Here is a 21,141-nt window from a genome sequence, read left to right as displayed (position 1 = left end):
ACTGTTCTAGATGACGGGAGATTTGAAAATCTTTAATACTAGCCCAATAGAATTTATTTTTATCTTAAAGGGAAGAAAAGTCAATTTTGTATGAGTCTCCGCCGCAGCAGAGCTCATTAACATGACAGCAGCTGACGGATGGCATCCCCCTGAACTATCTATCATTCTTCCTCAAACACAATGTTAGCTTTGATTTGTGTATCATACTTGAAGATCCGTGCTGTATCTGATTTTACCAAAATTAGTGTTTTCTATCTTCTGGGGCTTGTGAAATCTAGTTAAGTATTTTTAGCATAGCAATAGCTCCCAATACCTTCCTATACTGATTTTAGTTGTAGAATCTTGAAACAAACAAGTATAGCAAAATTCCACAAAAAGAAACTTAACAGAAAGCCCCTGTCTCGTAGACACTTAGTCTCCTGCTTGCAAGGATCCACTCTGTTTCTTGTGAGTCCTGATAGTGACCCACTTCTCCTTGTTTGGTTGCACTGGTTTATGATACTAACATCATTTGTGTTCTTCCTAGTTATTGTGACCTTGGAGCCCTGTGAGCGCTCAGAAACATACGTGAATGGCAAGAGGGTGGCTCATCCTGTTCAGCTGCGCTCAGGTGAGGCTCAGAGGAAAGGTCTGAGGTCGTCAGCACTGTACACATGGCTTCTGTGAGCAGCACACACTTTGACTATTTTAAGGCTAAACTTAACCTAGGATTCATGGTCTTGTAAAACTATAGGACTGTCTTTTTAATCTTGCTTTTGTTATTGCTTACTTGGTTATTTTTATTGTTTTTGAGACAGAGTCCCACTAAGTAGTACTGGTTGACCTAGAATTCACTATATAGACCATGTAGGCCCCTTCTTATCTCTGCTTCCTGAGTGCTGGGATTAAAAGCATGGGCCATCACACCCAGCCTAGTAGAGAGCATAAAATTTAAGAGAATAAAATTATTTTCCTATTTTGAGATAGGTTTTTCCTGTGTAGCCCAGGATGGCCTCAAAGTTGTAAGCCTCTTGCCTTGGCCTCCTGAGTGCTAGGATTACAGGCATATGCCACCTTGTCTGGCAAGATTAACATTTCAAAAACTAGATACTGTTTATTAAAAGGAACTCCTTAGAACTGGGACTATAGCTGATTGGTAAGACACATAGTGTATACTGGGCTCTGGATTTGATTCACACCACTGTAAAACAAATAAATTCTTATCCCTATTTCTGTTTTGTTTAGGGAACCGTATCATCATGGGTAAAAACCATGTTTTTCGTTTTAACCACCCTGAACAAGCGCGAGCAGAAAGGGAAAAGACTCCCTCAGCTGAGACCCCCTCTGAGCCTGTGGACTGGACCTTTGCTCAGAGAGAGCTTCTCGAAAAACAAGGAATTGATATGAAACAGGAGATGGAAAAGAGGTAATGAATGCCTAAGTGCTCTGCATCCTGTCCGATGCCTCGAAACATTCAGTAGTGCTCACAGCAGCCTCGGGATTTCATAACTCACTCTTAGTTTGATATTTTGTTTCTGTCATTTATTTTACTTCTAGGCTTCAGGAAATGGAGATCCTTTACAAAAAGGAGAAGGAGGAAGCCGATCTTCTCCTGGAGCAGCAGAGACTGGTAGGAACCTGACCTGAGTCTGCAGCTATTGGGAAGGGCGGTTGCTCTCACACCTCTAGCAGGCTCTCAGTGGGAATGTCACATAGCTTCTGGCAATCTTAGTCCGAGAAAACATCCAGAAAGGTACAGTGTAGTGCCTTTTATTTCTTAAAATTAGATCTTTCTTCTCTCACCTTCACGATCCTTTTGAAGAAATAGTGAGAGCTTTCTGACACCTTTGCCCTTCAGTGGTGCCTTTTCAATGTGCACCAGGAGTGATTCCTTTAAATGACAGTAACCGAACCTTGAACTTGGTGGGCGTTTGCCTTGGTTTTGTTTCTGGCCACCTGATAGTACTAATTCTTTGCTCTTAGGCTGACATGGGATTGTTCTTGTGCTGAGCAGGTTGTTTTTCTTTCATTTTTTGTTTTTGTTTTTCTTTAAAGTTGAATTGTGTCTAAAAGTGTTGCTGCACAGTTGCATGTGTTAATCCTTCCTGTTGCCCTGCATGGAGTCTGAATTCTCAGTAAGGTTCTCAGTGGTAGAGGGGCTGCATAGCCGTCTCAGGCGAGGGACGCTGCTGGCTCTGGGTTGAGAAAGGCTTTGGGTAAGCAGTTGGAAAGTCAGTTCACCATCTCAGCTGTAATGAATTAGCACTTTCTGATGATAATCGATTTCCAAGGTTTTATAAAGACGTCTTAGGAATAAATCAATTGCTCTTAGCAGATTTTAATATTAAGGCCAGCCACACAGCCCTGGTAGTAAGAAGCTCATGGTGCTGGCTGTGGTGGCATGCACCTTTCATCCCAACACTAAGGAGGAAGAGGCTGGAGGATCTCCGTGAGTTCTGCCTGGTCTACAGAGTGAGGTCCAGGACTTCCAGGGCTACACAGAGAGATTAAATACAATTGATACAGCTTAGGAAGTTACTTTTTAAAAAATATTTATTTATTTATTATATGTAATTATACTGTAGCTGTTTTCAGACACTCCAGAATAGGGAATCAGATCTCATTACAGATGGTTGTGAGCCACCATGTGGTTGCTGGGATTTGAACTCAGGGCCTTCGGAAGAGCAGTCAGTACTCTTAACTGCTGAGCCATCTCTCCAGCCCACTTTTTTTCTTTTTTTAAAGGAGGTATTAATGAGAAATTGGGGGGAGGATGCTGGCTTCTTCCTGTAACATGAAATACCACATGCAAGTTTTAACCTTATGCCATGCTCTGTTCTATCGGAGAACTATTGCTTTGTGGACCATGAAAGCTAAGACATAAGTAAAAGCAGCCTTAGTTGGAGCACTTGGTTCTTGATAGTGGGTTAAACCACTTAATTTATTATCTTTAAAATTATAGTGAAGTCCTCAAAAATATGGATTGGAAAAATAAACTAAGCACTTGGAACAAGATGCTCTCAGTGTCAGCTATAAGGAGAGTATCTCTAGAAGAACAAGATGCTCTCAGTGTCAGCTATAAGGAGAGTATCTCTAGAAGGCTCCCTGGGCTTTGACTTTAATGGTTAGGACTTGAAAGATTTGTGACACATGAAGTAGTCTTTTATCATAATTATGTAGTATAATTTAATAACATGCCTCTGATGGCCTGTGAGACATCAAGAAGGAAAGGTGTAATTAAGCACTATTTATTAACATAATGTCTCCTATTTAAACATGGAGTACTTTGTAATTTACAAAGAGCTCTAACATCTATCATCTTACTTGATCCTTGCAATAACTCTGTTTGACAGATAGACGTATAAGTGAAATATACATCATTGCCTTTAGTTTATAGTTGAGATTAAGGCTGAAAAACAATGTTACTATGCAAGCATGCATTTTAAAAATTTGCTTTCGTAGTGGCCTTACATACCTGCTGAATCATGGATCTCAGCCTTAAACTTGAGTCTTGTAGCTTATCTCAGTGCCTCTCAATCTCTGGGAATCTTTTAAAAACAGAGGTAGTGATTGAGCCCGCGGTGGAATCTGGGCTTCTGAGTTCCTCAGAAGTTCCCTGTCATGATGGTGCTAGTGGCCGTGGGAACACACTGTAAATAAGTAGGCATTAAAGAGTGATAATGTCTGGTGCTCTTCATTACTAAACGTTGATAATCATTATATGCCTTGACATAAAGACACTGATGGAGCCTGATATGGTGTCACACAATTGAAATCCAGCTACCTACAAGGCTGAGACAAGAGGATCATAGGTTCATAGCAAGATGCTGTCTACAAATCTAAAACAAACAAAAAAGGGCATGAGTTATAGTTACAGGGACTGAGATTATATAGCTTACAGAGGCTCTGGGTTCAATCCCGAGGGAAGGAAGGAATACTAATAAAGAGAAGAAAGTAAGTTGTCTTTAAGATACACTTCGTGTTGGTTTTTAGGGGGACATTGATGTTCTGGTTGTCGTTTGTTCTGTGTATCTGAAGGTAAGCTAGGACAGTGAGGGCAGCTCCCTCATAACAAGGAAGTTGCTTTCTATCCAGAAGTCTAGCTGTCTGTCTACTGATAGAAATGTGTTTTTATGATTCTGTGTTAGTCAACCAATATGTACCCTATGAAGATTGAGAGAATATGAAGAAATTGCTGTCTTCACTAAGTATTTTATTAAAACATTCACAAGTTATTTTAGATATTATTACATATCAAATACTATCATTTTTAACATAATGACGACATTAAAAATTGGAATTCAGAGCCCAGTGGATGGCTCAGCTGATAAAGGTGTTTGCCACCAGACCTGAATTTCATCTATGGAACCGACATGGTGGAAGGCGAGAACTGACTCCTGCAATTGTTCTCTGATCTCCACACATGTGCCATGAAATGAGCAGACTCTCAAATACACACATATGCATGCACATGCATATGTATAGACATTCCATAATTTTTTAAAGCTGTAGTTAATGAATTTTCTGTAATGACAGCACAAATGCACCCCCTCTTCTGTGTCTGAGCGTCTCCTACAGTCAGTGCTCTTGTATCCCTGTGTCTGCCAGCCTTGCATTTTCAATGTTTCCTGTCTCTTCTTTTTCTCAGTTGCATGTATTCATTTGTAGGACTTTCCATCAGGCCGATCGTGCATTTGTTATACAGTAAACATCGATGGAACTTTTAGTGGCAGGTGAAGTCGCAAGGCCCAAGTAGTATTTCCAAGTCTGTAATCAGCAAGTTCAAATAGCATCAAATCTTCTTTAATTGAAATGGACTTAAAACTTGTGTTTGTATCATGATCAGAACAAGATATGGTGGTAAATTTGAACTGTAAAGAGTTAGTTTAATAGTAGGGTTTTGTTGTTGGTTTTTTTTTTTTTTGGTTTTTCGAGACAGGGTTTCTCTGTATGGCCCTGGCTGTCCTGGAACTCACTCTGTAGACCAGGCTGGCCTCGAACTCAGATATCTGCCTGCCTCTGCCTCCAAGTGCTGGGATTAAAGGCATGAGCCACCACGCCCAGCTCAATAGTAGTTTTTAAAAGGAAGAAAATTATGACCGTTTGATTTAATTTGAGTTTTTAAATTTATATAGATTTTTGTTTCGTTTTAGAATTTAAATATATCTTTGATATCTCAAGTCTAGCACTTAGGTAATGACTAGAATACTTGCCATTTTCTAGATTCAAAAATATTCACTTTATCCCTAAGCAATTATAAAAGAAAAATAGCCAAGAAATAAAATAACATTTATGTGGAAGAATGTAAGATAATTTGTATTGTAGGAAACTAAGTTTATATGGTTGAAAAAAGCAAAAACCCACTCAAGTCAGACAGACATGCCTTTTCTTCTACTGATGTTGTCTTGAGAACAGGAGAAGGCACAGTCGGTAAATTAGCTGCTGTACAAGCATAAAGACCTGGAGAAAGAACCAGGCATGGCAACTTCCTAGGCTGGAGAAGTGGTGGGAACAAGCTTATTGGCTGGCCTGCCTAGCTGACCTCCCGAGAACCTTGACCTTCATATAACAAAGCACACACAGAGGATTAGCCTTCCACTATTTTCTCTGTGGTGCTGGGATTGAGCCTAGGGCCTTGCCCATGCTAGGGCAAACCCTTTGTCGCTAAGCTATACTTAAAGCTCCCATTCTGCTTTTTTAAACAAAAAAGGACAACAGGGGACAAGTAGATGTCATAGTGAGTACAATATTTGCTGTGCAAGCCTGAGAACTTGGGTTTGGATTCCCCAGTGCCCTTGTGAAACCAGGCGAGGAGGCATGCATTCATCCAACCTGGGGGGAGGAGAGCCAGGTGGATTCTGGGGTCTGATAGCCAACCAGTTTAGTGCAAAAGGCAAGATCTAGGTTTACCAAGAGATCCTGTCTCAAAACACAAGGTTTAGAGAGAGAGAGGACCAACATAGACCTCTGGCCTACACACATGTATGTACATGTATATACCACAAAAGTATTCGAAAGTATAGAATCTATAAGCTTGCCTTGATCTGCTTTTCCTTGTTAAATTTTCAAGTAGTGTTTATACTTATAGTGTTCAGTACCTGTTTATTCGGAAGAAGTGCATATCAATAGCAAGTGTCTTTAAATTAAAAAGAATACTAATCATTATCGTTATTGCAGATACTATTTTTTAATTCCCTCCTAAGAGGACCATACGTACAGATGTACATTGAAAATAAGATATGTTATTTGTTTTTGATGTTTACTGGGTGGTGGTGGCACATGTCTTTAATTTCAGCAATCAGGAGGCAGAGGCAGGCAGATCTCTAAGCTTGGTCTACAGAGTGAGTTCACTGATAGTCAGAGCTACACCGAGAAACAGTTTTGATAATCGCAGGCAAGAATAATGTGCATTAAGAACAGTTGGTTAGGAGAGCTGGAGACATAGCATAGCTGCTAAGAGTAGCGGCTGCTCTTCCAGAGGAGCATTTCATCTCACAGTCATCTGTCACTCTAGGGGGATCCAACATCCTCTTTTGACCTCCTTGGGCACTAGGCATGCATATGGCACACTGACATATATGCAGGCAAAATACCCAAACCCATAAAATTAAAGTAAAAAAAATAATAAACTATAAAAATAAAAAGAACAGCTGGGATGGATTGATAGTTAAGAGCACTGGTTGCTCTTCCAGAAGACCTAGTTTCAATTCAAGTACCCATATGAAAGCTCAAAAATGTCTGTAACTCCAGTCCCAGGGGATCCAGTGTCCACTTCTGGCCTCTGCAGGCACTAGGCATGCACATGATGCACATAGGAACACGTAAGCAAAGCACAGACACATAGACACACACAGAGGGGGCTGGGGAGAAATAAGTAAAAATCCTTAAGAAAGAGAGAGAGAGAGAGAGAAAAAAAAAAAGAAGGAAAAAGGAAAAAAGAAGGAAAAGGAGAAGAACCTGAAACTGTTGTGAAGCCGTAACATTTTAAGCCTAGCTTTGATTTTTTTTTTTTTTCTTCTTGGTTTTTGAAAAGAAGCAATGCTGCAGCTCAGATAACTGGAAGACAGCCCAAGCGGAGCTGTTGTATATACACTTTATTTTTTGTTTTTATTGGCAGCATTTGCCACTTAAGAGTAGTAGTCCTTGGGCTGGAGAGATGGCTCAGCGGTTAAGAGCACTGACTGCTCTTCCAAAGGTCCTGAGTTCAAATCCCAGCAACCACATGGTGGCTCACAACCACCTTTAATGAGATCTGATGCCTGCTTCTGGTGCATCTAAAGACAGTTACAGTGTACTTAGATATAATAATAGATAAATCTTAAAAAAAGAGTAGTAGTCCCCAAGGAACTGGAAACCACCTGAGGTTTCTAAATAGAAAACATGATTGTTTCCTCTGTAGGCATTGTTTTGGTTGATTGTTGTTGTTGTTTGGGGACAATCTCATTCTAAGCCCAGATTGTCCTGGAACTTGTGGCAATCCTCCAGTCTCAGGCTCACCTGTGCTGAGGCTTTGGTGTAAGCCCCATGCCTAGCTTCTGAAATACTCTATTATACTAGAGTTGCCGAGTGCCTGCCTAGCGTGTACAAGGCCCAAGCACCCTCTCCCATGAATGCAGGTTTAAAATGTAGAAACTTTTAATTATATTTAATGACAGGCTTAATTTTTGTTCTAGTAATTTCTTAAAATTTTAGAAGGTGGTATTATTGGCTTCATTGTGTTAAAAAAAAAAGTAAAAAATAAGCTGTGATCTTTTTTTATTACTTTCTTGTACTCAGAGTAACAACCCTTAATATAAATCGCAAATCCAGCATCTGCTTCCAGTTTTGAATCCCATCCAATAGGAAAGCGAGTCTGCCTGATTAGAACCTTACATGGTCTGCAAAGAGGGGTTCTTACACTTTAACATCATCTGTTTGCTTCTTTCTCTACTTCCTATCTAACTTTTTTCCTAGGGTTGCTCATTTTAGTAAAGCTAAACAGAACTTGGCATCTGCAGCCTTACTAACCTCTTGTTAATCTGCCTGCTCGTCACATCTCTGTATGCATCCGTGCTCACTCTTGGGGAAGGAGGTTCTGGACAAAGCAACAGCAATAACCAAGGCAAATGTGGGAGAGGGGCTGCGAGGGCTGTTGGCGTGTGTGGGACTTGGGGCGGGGCGGCCTCACACTAAGTTCTTATGACCCGAATGAGAGGCTGTTCAGCCCTCCAAGAATGTGTTTCATTTATCCCAGAAAGTGGGAATCTGGATTAGCAATAGAAATAAATCTTTGTATTAATTAATCCACATATACATAGGTCTTAATAGATTTCCTCATCTAGATTTTGTTTTGTTTTTTGGGTTTTTTAAATTTCATTTTAGATTTTTGTTTTGTTTTAAATTTGTTTAAAGCATTTTGCTTGCTTTTTCATCAATTTGATTTTCCTTTTTACATTTTAATTTTGGTTATTTGGGGGCCATTTTTTTTATTTTGTTTTCCCAAAGGACGCGGATTCTGATAGCGGGGACGATTCTGACAAGCGATCCTGTGAAGAGAGCTGGAAACTGATAACTTCTCTGAGAGAAAAGCTGCCTCCCAGCAAGTTACAAACCATTGTTAAAAAGTGTGGCCTCCCCAGCAGTGGGAAGAAGCGAGAGCCAATCAAAATGTATCAGATCCCGCAAAGAAGGCGCCTGAGCAAAGATTCCAAGTGGGTCACCATCTCAGATCTTAAGATCCAGGCTGTCAAAGAGATTTGCTATGAGGTTGCCCTCAATGACTTTAGGCACAGTCGGCAGGAGATCGAAGCCTTGGCCATTGTTAAGATGAAAGAGCTTTGTGCCATGTATGGGAAGAAAGATCCCAATGAGCGAGACTCTTGGAGGGCTGTGGCCAGGGATGTCTGGGACACTGTTGGGGTAGGGGATGAGAAGATTGAAGATATGATGGTCACTGGGAAAGGTGGAACCGATGTAGATGACCTCAAGGTTCACATAGACAAGCTGGAAGATATTTTGCAAGAAGTCAAAAAGCAAAATAATATGAAAGACGAAGAGATCAAAGTCTTAAGAAATAAAATGCTCAAAATGGAGAAAGTCTTGCCATTGATTGGATCACAGGAACAGAAGAGTCAAGGAAGCCACAAGACAAAAGAGCCCCTAGTTGCTGGTGCTAACAGCGTCTCTGATAATGGTGTCAGTAAAGGAGAGAGTGGAGAACTTGGCAAAGAAGAGCGCGTTTCCCAGCTGATGAACGGGGATCCAGCTTTTAGACGTGGACGTCTACGTTGGATGAGGCAAGAACAAATTCGGTTTAAGAACCTGCAACAGCAAGAGATAACAAAGCAGCTTCGTCGGCAGAACGTACCCCACAGGTTCATCCCTCCTGAGAACCGGAAGCCCCGCTTTCCCTTTAAGAGCAATCCTAAACACAGAAACTCTTGGAGTCCTGGGACACATATTATTATAACAGAAGATGAGGTTATTGAGCTAAGAATTCCAAAAGATGAAGAAGGAAGAAAAGGAAATAAAGAAGAAAGCCAAGAAAAAGTGGGCAGAGCAGCTTCTAGAGATGTACAGTCAGCGTGGGGCACAAGAAGTCAGGATCATATCCAAGTTAGCAAACAGCACATCAGCAACCAACAGCCACCACCTCAGCTACGGTGGAGAAGCAATTCTCTCAATAACGGCCAACCGAAAACCACGCGCTGCCAGGCGACTGCCTCCTCGGAGTCCCTAAACTCCCACAGCGGTCACCCCACCGCTGATCTACAAACTTTCCAGGCCAAGCGTCACATTCACCAACACCGGCAGCCTTACTGTAATTATAACACTGGAGGTCAGGTAGAGGGTAGCACAGCCAGCTGCTGTCAAAAGCAGACTGACAAGCCCAGCCACTGTAACCAGTTCGTGACACCTCCGAGGATGAGGAGACAATTCTCAGCACCCAATCTCAAAGCAGGTCGAGAAACCACAGTCTAGGTAGATTACTGGACAAACTTGAAGTTGTAGCAATGGAACCAGGCAGTGTTATGTTAGCTCATGGATTGAGTTGGTGCCTACTATATGCATCATGAGTTTAGTGTTGTGTTCCTACAGATACTAACTGGTCTTTATTGTTAAAATGTAAAACACTGGTAAATGTTTCAGTGCCTCCCGTGTGATTGTGCATTATCAGTGGGCAGGTGCTAGAATTGGGTATAAAACATCAAGGCCCTGTATTTTTCTGATACTTTCCTCTATGGTGCCTAGATTATTAATGTACTTACACTGGCTTCTCTTGTTTTGGTGTAAGATTTTTTTTTTTAATAGTGCTTTGATATCCCAAAAGACCTGCCTCTTGTTTTATGGAAATGCTCAAAATAAGAATTTGATATATAGAAGAAATGCCTCTTATTCCCCAAGCACCTTAGAAGTTGACTGAAAACCAACGTGCAACGATGTGGATACAGCTTTAGGCTTCGCCTTGGTGTCTGTACTTTTCATTAAAAATTGTTGGCAGTTTTACAAGCATAAATCCAAGGTCTTCAGACATGTTTTTTCTGCACAGCCTTGCATCTTACATGTCATTATCTTAGTCTACATTTTTAAGGAACCGAGTCAGTAATTTTTACTATATCAGAACATATAGAAAATTTGTCATATCTCTAAAATCTTTAAATTGACACTTTCTCAGTTTCGATTTGGTTTGTATTTTGAAGTTTACTGACTATTTTACTCATAGCACGAACTATATTTGCTAAAATTATGCCAATAGAAATACCAACAACAATGTGTGCTCTGAGCAATGTGTGTAAGTTTCTAAGAAGATTATTCAGTGCAAGAAGGAAGAGATGGGGCATGGCAAGAAGGCAGCCGATAGACACCTCTTCACTGCCTTTTTCCAAAAGTGGAGATAATAAAACCGAACTTTGGTTGAGTCTGGAGCCATGTATATAATAAACTGTTCCTTGTTCGACAGTTGTAATGCACACAGATCCTCTAGCAAGGACAGCTAAGTCCTGCAAACAGTCACTCCTCTGTCAATACCTCACTTCACCATGCTGTGCTTGCAGTTTGCCTCGATGGAGAAGCCTCTTTGAATAAAAAAAGAAAGAAGAGGAAAAAAGGAAAAAGAAAAAAAATAGAAAGACAAGGTGGATTTTCATGGAAGAAAAGAATGGCTTTCTATAGACTTCTTCCTCTCTTGTACTTGTCAGAAGCTTTTCTAGAACTAGAGATGACCAGAATTGACAGTGCTGAAGATTCCTAGGTCACACCAGGTCGTGCACCAAACATCTGTGTTCCAGCGGTGTGAAAACTTGCAGCCAAGGTAGCATAGCACTCACGGAGGCCTTCAAGAGAGCATAGCACTCACGGAGGCCTTCAAGACTCTGATTATGTACTTTTTTTTCCTGCTTTGTGTGTGGATACTGTTTTATTAGACATATTAATTTTAATTGTAGTGGGCTTTTTCTCCTCTCTCTTTTAAGAAAATGCTGTCTTAACGCACAGAAAATTGCTTCCAACATGTTTTTTTTCCTTAAAAAATTGGGGGGAAGATCCGTCTCCTTTCCTAGCTAGAACAGTTCTAGTCTTCAGTGACAGTTTATATGGCAGATTCAACTTGGGCGAGTGAGGCCTGCTGTGTGTTGACTTCATCGAGACGACAATCTCTGTGCCATTTGGTCTGAATGTATTCTTGGTAGGCTCAAGTCAGTCACTTCAGTTTGTCTCTGTAACTCTTTCTTCTTCACACATAATTATACTACCTGGGTGTTTGTCAAAAATTCATTTTTTTGAAACTTAAAGTGTTAATTACTTAGGCTCTAACTTGACAGAAGATATTTCAGGTCCATAGAGGCTCACTTTGTTACAGATAAATGCTTTCCTTTCCTATTAAACACTGAAGTAAGCTCACTCCTCGATGCCAACATTACAGTGAAAAGTTTTGTACTGTTTTCCTGTACACATGTGGGTGGCATTTTGCCCCCAGAGATATTCCAAAGAATCACCTTTGTTCTTCTGCTAATCCAAGTGCCCTTGTATGACTGAAATACCAGACATTAAAGAAACCCTTGCTTTTCTAGGCAACCAGAAAAGAAAAGAATTCACTGCTAGCAGTATCTTTTCTTGCATTTGAGAGCACTTACCTTAGAAAACTGTGTGTACAAAATAGCTTGTTAGACTCACTGAACAAGTATAAACCACCATCATGCTTTTGTGGGGTCTTATTCCTTTATTAAGACGGCGTCTCCTCGATTTGCCCACACTGGCCTCGAACTTGGAATCCTTTTGCATCAGCTTCCACAGTTGCTGGAGTTAGAGGTGTGTGTTAGCAGGCTCAGCTTGTCTTTTTGTTTGTTTACTTTTTGGTTTTGTTTTAATATAGTGGTATCTCCCCCTCAGCTTAAACAAGACCAAAGAAAACTTGTCTTCATTAAAGCATTATTTTATTCTGAAAATATTCCTAGGTGTTATCATTGTGAAATGGAGAGAAGTGTTCATACGTGGGAACTGGCATTACCAGGCCTGTAGTAGAGTCCTACTTTATTGGATAAGGTTTTCCAGAGCAGACTGTTAATTCTATGGACAGTTACAAAATCTGGTTAATAAATTAAAACCAAAGGGCTTTTCCTCTACTCTTGCTTCTGATCCTTCTAGCATAGCACATTGTTTCTCCTTTCATAGGTAACACGACAAATAGGAATTGTTTATTACATTGAAGTGACTTGAACTGACCTTTGTGCTTTAGATGTAAGATACTAAAAACAAAACACTGGGTCTGTTACCGCGATGCCTGACTTTTTAAATGCTATCAGATTATAAGCAGTTGCGTGGGCTTCCCGTGGTCACTGCTGTAGCGGGTGCCTTCCTGGTCCTTTGTTGACTTGCCTTAATGATTTACACAGAAGCCTTCGAGCAGAGGAAGCTTCCTGGGGCCTACTGCAGTGTGATGAAGACGTTTTAGGTTCAGTGTAAAGCAAGCTTGTGTTCTGTACTGTTGGAGACAGATTCGTTACAAATGATTTTCATACCTGTCTGATTGATATCATTTTAAGCTCTGCTCTAGGTGTGGCCCACTTTAGGTTGTGAAATGTATCGTTTTTTCCTATTATTACTGTAAAGAGAAGTTGTGAATCTTCTTGTTGATGAACTCTGATTTTTCTCTCAATTTCTTAAAACCATGCTTGAAGATTGTCTGGGTGTGAGACTGCCTTCTCAGAAAGGGAGAGTTAGTTTGTAATATTAAAGAAATAAAATCTTCCTGAAATAAGCCTTGGCATGATCTTTAAGTGTGGTTTATCACTGGGGAGGAGGGGTAAGTGAAACAGGGGAATTCTGATTTCTCAGTCTCTTCCTGCTCTTTCATCTGAAGATAGTTGTGTGCCAAGTATCCTTTTCTTTGTATTTTTGTACGGATTTTCTTTTTTTTTATTAGATATTTTCTTTATTTACATTTCAAATGCTATCCTGAAAGTTCCCTAAACCCTGCCCCCGCCCTGCTCCCCTACCCACCCACTCACGCTTCTTGGCCCTGGCGTTCCCCTGTACTGGGGCATATAAAGTTTGCAATACCAAGGGGCCTCTCTTCCCAGTGATGGCCGACTAGGCCATCTTCTGCTACATATGCAGCTAGAGACACGAGCTCTGGGGGTACTGGTTAGTTCATGTTCTTGTTCCACCTATAGGGTTGCACACCCCTTCAGCTCCTTGGGTACTTTCTCTAGCTTCTCCTTTCTTTAGCGCCTCCATGGGGGGGGGGGGTGCTGTGTTCCATCCAGTAGTTGACTGTGAGCATCCACTTCTGTATTTGCCAGGCACTGGCATAGCCTCACACGAGACAACTGTAACAGGGTCCTTTTAGCAAAATCTTGCTGGCATATGCAATATAGTGTCTGGGTTTGGTGGCTGATTATGGGATGGATGGGGTGGGGTAGGGTAGTCTCTGGATGGTCCATCCTTTCGACTTAGCTCCAAACTTTGTATCTGTAACTTATTCCATGGGTATTTTGTTACCTATTCTAAGGAGGAATGAAGTATCCACACGTTGGTCTTTTTGTATGGATTTTCAAGCTTTTACATTTAATGTCCTTTTCTATTTTATGAAACCCAGGGCCCCAGGATGTAGCTAATGGGATAGTAGCACTTAACCTGCCACACAGGGCCTGAGCTTTGTCTCCAGAGGCACAGGATGATAAGACAGTGCATTCAGTTATACTTTGTGCTGTTTCTCTTAAATAACAATCTCTTAATATATGAATAAAAATATTTCATTTTATAATTAAACTTTTCAATTTTTCATTACATAGTCATGATTTGAAATTATTTTAACTGACATACCTTTTCTCTCTACTTTAGCCTCAGGTTTTCTCCACTCAGATGATTGTTAGTCTGCTAAAGATGAAACAGGACAAAACAGAATTTTTATTCTTATTTTTTTAATGACTCGGTGGTCTTATTAAAATTTTGGACTTAGCTAAGATGGCTCAACTGTTAAAAGCACTGACTGCTGCTCTTCCAGAGGACCTAGGTTTACTTCCCAGCCCCCACATGGCAGCTCACAACCATCTGTAATTCAGATTCCCATGGGTCCGACTCCCTCACACGGACAGACATGCAGGCCAAACACCAATGCACATAAAATAAAATAAAAATAAATTACTTAAAAAAAATTTAGACCTAGCATATTTTTTCAAGTTGGAAAATTATGCATTGCAAATGAGAAGACAACACATGAATCTCATATGCATGGATTTTTAATATACTGTGCTTTCTGAGAGAGGCAGAGCCTACGTTGTTCTGTACCGCATTTCACATCCTTTCCCTCTGGGTACTTTGTATTTCTCCACTCTGGGAGAAACTAGTGCAGGTTTCTAAGATCCCTAGTGTTCTCGGACACAGAGGTAGTTCCAGTGCGGTGTGATAAATGGCCTGCAGTGATGGCGTTGTAGGCAGAGCCATATCCAGAGAGGATAGTGGGAGGAGTTTGTGGAGGAAGGAAGCCCTCAGCTAAGAGCAAGTCCCACAGTACAACTGAGAATTTCCCAAAGTGAAAGAGCAAGAGAAGGAAGGATCAGGGAGGAAGACAATTTAGGATGGGGGAGATGTTAATTACTTGGGATGGTCAGAAAGTCACGTCTGTTGTGGTGGACAAAAGACAAGGAGACTGGAGGTAACAAGAACAGACTTGTGTGAGAAACTACAACCCAGTGTCTACAGGGAGATTCCTTTATTAGAACCACCTTGTAGAAAGCTTCCTGCGGTTACAGTATAGAGGGTAGATTGTAGGCAGGCAAGTGCAGAGCCATGTGGACCAGTTGGAAAGTTGCTACTTGATCCAGGTGAGAAAGAATGCTTCTCCAAGCAGTGCCAAGAGGGAGATGGGAACTATTTTGATCTTAGAAACAATGCCCATGTCTGGCACTCCTGTCATCGCAGCACTGAAGAAACTGACAGGGAGATCTCATGGGCTAGCCTTAGCTACATGAGAGCCTGCATTTTCAAAGGGGCAGGCAAGATGGTTCAGTGGTTAAGAGCACTTGCTCTTACAGAGTAACTGGATTCAAAACCCACACCCACAAGGTCGATCACAGCTCCCCATAACCCCAGTCCCAGTTCTGGGGATCCAACAGACACACACTGCACGTACATGCATGCAGGCAAAACAAAATCTAAAAAAAAAAAAAAATTAAACCATTGCTTAGAACAACTGTTGGACCCTTGGGGAGCAGACATCATTCTGGGATTGTCTCCCTGGTAATGAGGTAATGCTAATGTTGACCAGAAGTGAGGTGTCACCTGGGACATGGGGGGACATCTCCATCCCTGTGATTGCTTGCTAATTATGTCTTGTCATTACAAGCCGAGTCTCTCTCGTTAAAAGCTGCCTATCCAGAACACTAAGGATGGTGACTTCTGATTTTGCCAAACTGTCATTTTAGCGGTCCCAAGCTGTGCCGCCGTCAGCTCTCACCTGGCAGCCGTGCTTACTTAGGCCTTTGCTTCTGTTCGTGACTCGTGTCGGTTACTGTCTGTGCAGTATCCACAGCCATCTTTATAAAATCTCACCCTGTCAGCGGCCTCATGGGCTTCCACCGAACTTTGAAAGCTGAATTGTAGCTTTGTTAACAAGGCTTTACATAGCGTGGCTATTTGTCCACCTCTGCTTTCATGTCTTACTACTATCACAGAACAGCTACCTCTGGCCTTCTGTGCCTCCGTTATACTTCCTCAGGACTGAAGCTTGTTTCCTGTCCTGCTTATCTCTTCCAAATCTCTGCTCCTGTGCCATTCTTCCTACCCTACCCCAGCCCACCCTACATCAACTTCCACTTATTTTTTTAGCCAGTCACGGTGGCACATACCTTTAATCTCAATACTTGGGAGTCAGAAGCAGGTGTATCTCTATAAGTTCGAGGCCAGCTTGATCTACATAGTGAGTTCCAGGAACAGCCAGAGTGAGACCATGTCTCAAAATAAAATAAAAAAAATTTGTTGAGATATGTCTGGGGTATCCCATTCTGACGTTGAACTTTCTCTGTAGCTGAAGATGGCTTTGAACTTGTGTTCCTTCTGCCTCCACCTCTCCGGTGCTAGCATGACAGGTATGTACCACCACACCTGGTCTACACAGTGCGGGGTATTGAATCTAGGGCTTTGTGCACTCTAGACAAGCACTTGGTAAACTCACACTCTCTTAAGAATTACAACCTCTGGTCATCTTGTCTATGCACTTGCTTGGCTCTTCCATGAATACGTAAGCGTATAGGCCGCAGAGCAGTCACTCTTGGGTGTAATGTGTCACAGAATCCTAGAAATCTTGTGAGAACATAGACCGCTGGGTCCATCCCAGAATAAATGACTGACTAGGTCTGGCATGAGACTTGATAATTTGCATCCAAATTACCCAGGTGGTGTCTGACTCTTGGGCACAACTGTTGAGGTAGAACTGGGGTTGAAAAGCATTTTTCTGAAAAGCCAGATAGTAACCAAGTTTAAAAGTTGGTTTTGGAGATGGAACCGGATGGAGCTTTGTGTACATGCTAGGCAAGTATTCTACCACTAAAACATACTCCTGGTCCTTAGTAATGCTTCAAGCCTTGCTGACCATGTAGGTAGATCCAGACACCTACGATCTGGATCTAGCCCACAGGCCATGGTGTGCTAGTCCCTGACTTAAAAGACAGTCATTGTTGAGTTTGTTTCTCTCTGGAAGGGAGAAATGTGACAGATGCTTGGGTGGTAAATGACAGTATGATCCCTGGACTCGTGAAAGTCAAAATTATGGAGAAGCTGCCACTGGGCAGATAACCACACTGGTGTTTTATCAATACTGTGTGACAGGCTAAGAGAAAAAAATACAGGGTGCTATAAAGTCCTAACAGGTGCTTTAAGGAACCAGAACACCTCAGCTGTCTCTTGGCCGCTGTCAGTTTCACGTTAGTATCTCTCACTCCTCCTTGTCTCCCTGGTGACCCTCATCTGTCTTCTGCTTTGCTTTACACTCTTCAGATTGTTTCTCTCTACCAAAACCTAGTGCGTGCCATGCTTGTCATCTCTCTGCCCATGCTGACGTGACCTTTTCCTTACTGAGCTCTGTATCTGCAGCATCAGGTTGTTAGTAGGAATACAGAATGACTGGAGATTGGAGAGATAGATGGCTTAGACTGCTACTAGCACCTGTGTGAGACAGCTCACAATCGCATGTGATCTAGCCAGTGCCAACCTTCTGGTCTCCATGTACACACACACACACACACACACACACACACACACCCCTTATGATATCCTAATAATACCCTTGGAAGCTCAGAAGCAGCTAGGTTTGGGAAGAGGCTTCAATTAAAAAAAAAAAAAGTATCAAATTCTGATCAAATTCAGTTGGAGGTTGATTTTCCCACCATCCAAAGGGTGATGAGAGACTGTTTATTCCCACTGAAGCTTGGTCAGTGCATGTAGAGAAAGCCACCTTCACACCTTTGGGCTGTGGATGGTAGTCTGACTAACTTATAGACGTATTCTTGAAGAAATCCCCAAGATAAAAGGGTTTGGTTTTTTAAAACATTTTAAGATTTATTTATTTTACGTTTATGACAGCTCTATCTGCATGTACACCTGTGTACCAGAAGAGGGCATCGGATCCCATTACAGATGGTTGTGAGCCACCATGTGGTTGCTAGGAATTGAACTCAGGACCTCTGGAAGAGCAGTCAGTGCTCATAACCTCTGAGCCATCTCTCTAGCCCCAATAAAAGATTTTTGTACATGGAGATTTTTAGATGAAACAGCAGGGATTTCTCTCTTTGGTGGAAGAATCCCATATTGTAAGCAGGTTTTAAGGGGAAAATACTGAAGGACTACCCAGCTCACATTTCAAGACTATGGAGAAACTGGAGAAAAAAAGAAAGTGGTACAATGCATTTTTAAAAAGATTTATTCGTGTTTTAGCTTATGTGTATGTGGTGTGTCTTTATGAGTCTATAGCCCCTGCAGTGCCTGCCAAGTCCAGAAGGCACTGAATCTCCTGGTTCTGGAAGTTCAGTGGCTGTGAGCCATCTCATGTGGTTGCTGGGAACTGAGCCGAGGTCCTCTGGAAGACGGCAAGTGCTCTTCACACCTGAGCATCTCACCAGCCTCCTGGTTATTTACTTTTTCTGATTACTTTGAAAATTGGAGACACCATGATAGATAGTTGACTCCTAAATGTTTCTATGTATATATCTCCTAAAGTCAAAGTTTTTATTAATAGGTTATGCTAGTTCTGCATCATGTAATATACAGCCATTTAAAAAGTCTCTTCTTATTTATCTCAAAAATACAGATTTTATCAGAATGTGTGTTCTACTCTAATGAGACTCAGTCAACATTTATACATCGAAGTGGTTATGACTTGTCTTTTTATTATGGGCTGGCAAAATGGATCGGCAGTTGAAGTCGCCTGCTGCCAAGCCTGCTGACTGAGTTCCATCTCAGGAACCCACATGGTTGAAGGAGAGGACCGATTCTAAAACTTGTCATTTGGCTTCTGCCTTACTGCAGCACACGTGTGCCCCCAACACTCACTATCATAAACAAACAGATGAATAAATATAGCAATTTAAAATTTAAAAATGGAGAAAGCAATAAAGACACCAACAACAGCCGGGAATGGTGGTACATGCCTTTAATCCCAGTACTTGGGAGGCAGAGGCAGGCAGATTTCTGAGTTCGAGGCCAGCCTGGTCTACAAAGTGAGTTCCAGGACAGCCAGGGCTATACAGAAAAACCCTGTCTCCAAAAATAAAAAAATAAATAAAAATAAATAAAAAGACACCAACAACACCCTCCAGCTTTTCCTTGTATGTGCATACCTACATGCACACAAAGAAAAAGGTATATGCATGTATACATACAGCGAGTACCATTTATTAGCATGATTCTATTTAAGAGGACTTTTATATGTCCTTAGAAGGTTTGTCTGTTAGCTGTTCTCCAGCTGTTTGCTAGGAAGACCATATACTAAGAATTTTTTTTCTGGTTTTTCAAGACAGGGTTTTTCTGTGTAGCCCTGGCTGTCCTGGAACTCACTCTGTAGACCAGGCTGGCCTCAAACTCAGAAATCCACCTGCCTCTGCCTCCCAAGTGCTGGGATTAAAGGCGTGTTGCCACCACTACCTGGCCATATACTAAAAACTTAAAAGATGAAAAGGTTCTTGTTAGAAAATACTTGTTTTTCTGAAATTGTTAGACTATTATTAGAACCAATACTCATATCCCCCAATTTAATAATAATAATAATAATAATAATAATAAAATCCTAAACTTTAAAAGAAACAAGAGTATTTTCCCCATCATGCAGTAAACATTGCCCTTTTCAGGTAATACTTCTTATATAGGAAATACATGCAGCAGGGCTGGAGAGAGAACACATGGAGCCTGGCTCAGCAGCTAAGAGCATATTTTGTTCTTGAAGAGGACTCAAGTTCAGTTCTCAGCCCCCACATCAGGTGGCTGCTTCCAACTTACAACTTAAAACTTACAACTTACAACTCTGGCTCTGTGGGTTCCAACACCCTGTTCTGGCCTCTTCAGGCTTCTGCATCACACATGCATAGTCTTACACATAGACACATACTTTTAAAAATTATAATGACTCCTTTAAAAAGATCAAGTGGAGAAGTAGAACCTGATTTGTAAGTGGCATACACTTGGGGAATCTCTGAGTTCAAGGCTAGCCTGCTCTACAGAGAGAGTTCCATGACAGCCAGAGTTACACAGAGGAACCCTGTCTCAAAAAAAAATTGACTTTATTATACTTATTTTAGTTCACATACTAGTATATTTAATAAAAAATTTCTCTTAAATAAAAACCATTTCAGATTAGTGGTGCTGTGAGCTTTTATTTTTTCTGCCATAAGGAACTTCAGCATCTATCATCTTGATTACCTTCCCTTTTGAGTAGTTAGAAGATGGAGGCCTTAGGAGGTTCTGGTGACTTTAATCTTCCCTGACATTTTCTTTCTCCGGAATCCCTCATGTGTAAGATCCTGCCCTCCCCGTTTCCCTGTGTTGGCCCTTTGCTGTGTGCACTTCCCCCCAGAGTTCCTTCCATTTCCTGTTTCCTTCTTCCTTCCTCCCCTCTCTACATGTTCTCTCCTTTCTTTCCATCCAGGACTACGAGAGTAAATTGCAGGCCTTGCAGAGGCAGGTTGAGACTCGATCTCTGGCTGCAGAGACAACGGAAGAGGAGGAAGAGGAGGAGGAAGGTGAGAGCTAACGCCTGAACCTTGCATTTTGTCTCCCGAATCAGCATCATCAACCTGGTCCTTTCACCTGTTGCAAAACTGGGTTCTTCAGATCCGCCCTGCTGTTTGCTGACACTCTACTGAGCCTGCTGAAAGAATGATTTAAAAGAGCCCATTGCTGCAACTCTAGGGTATTCTATAGGGTGGAGGAGGATCATTAGAATGTATAGAATTTCTAAGGTTTCCAAGGACTGTCTTCACATAGACCATCTCTCATGACTGCACATTGGGACCTCACGGGTCAGTCTCATGTTAACACAGAGCTTAATCATTGCATACACATTTGTTCAACTCTCTAGTTCCCATCACAGATTCCCTGCTCAGCCTTTGGATTGTATTGGTGCACTCGAATCCATGGTGGGCAGATTTGTTTGATTTTGACAGTCTTGCCAGGTAGCCAGGTAGCACTGTCTGGCCT

The 21,141-nt window shown here is 41.5% G+C and overlaps 1 protein-coding gene across 17 annotated transcripts in view; it reads left to right on the top strand.

Moving 5' to 3' along the window:
• Kif1b (kinesin family member 1B) overlaps window positions 1-21,141 on the top strand; it is a 131,455-nt gene that overhangs the window by 60,827 nt on the left and 49,487 nt on the right. For 12 of the 17 annotated variants that reach the window (XM_030253270.1, XM_030253268.1, NM_001290995.1 and 9 more), the window contains 4 exons: window positions 527-610; window positions 1,225-1,405; window positions 1,537-1,609; window positions 20,591-20,684. In XM_030253270.1, coding sequence (XP_030109130.1) covers window positions 527-610; window positions 1,225-1,405; window positions 1,537-1,609; window positions 20,591-20,684 — 432 coding nt within the window. Of the gene's footprint in view, window positions 1-526; window positions 611-1,224; window positions 1,406-1,536; window positions 1,610-8,463; window positions 13,214-20,590; window positions 20,685-21,141 lie in introns of those variants that run through there. The other 5 variants (XM_030253272.1, XM_030253273.1, XM_030253271.1 and 2 more) reach the window with 2 other exon arrangements.

This window comes from Mus musculus, chromosome 4 (assembly GCF_000001635.26).
Source record: "Mus musculus strain C57BL/6J chromosome 4, GRCm38.p6 C57BL/6J".
Classification (NCBI taxonomy): domain Eukaryota; kingdom Metazoa; phylum Chordata; class Mammalia; order Rodentia; family Muridae; genus Mus; species Mus musculus.
Note: the sequence above shows the minus strand (reverse complement) of the source record. Positions and strands in the feature narration are given on the sequence as shown.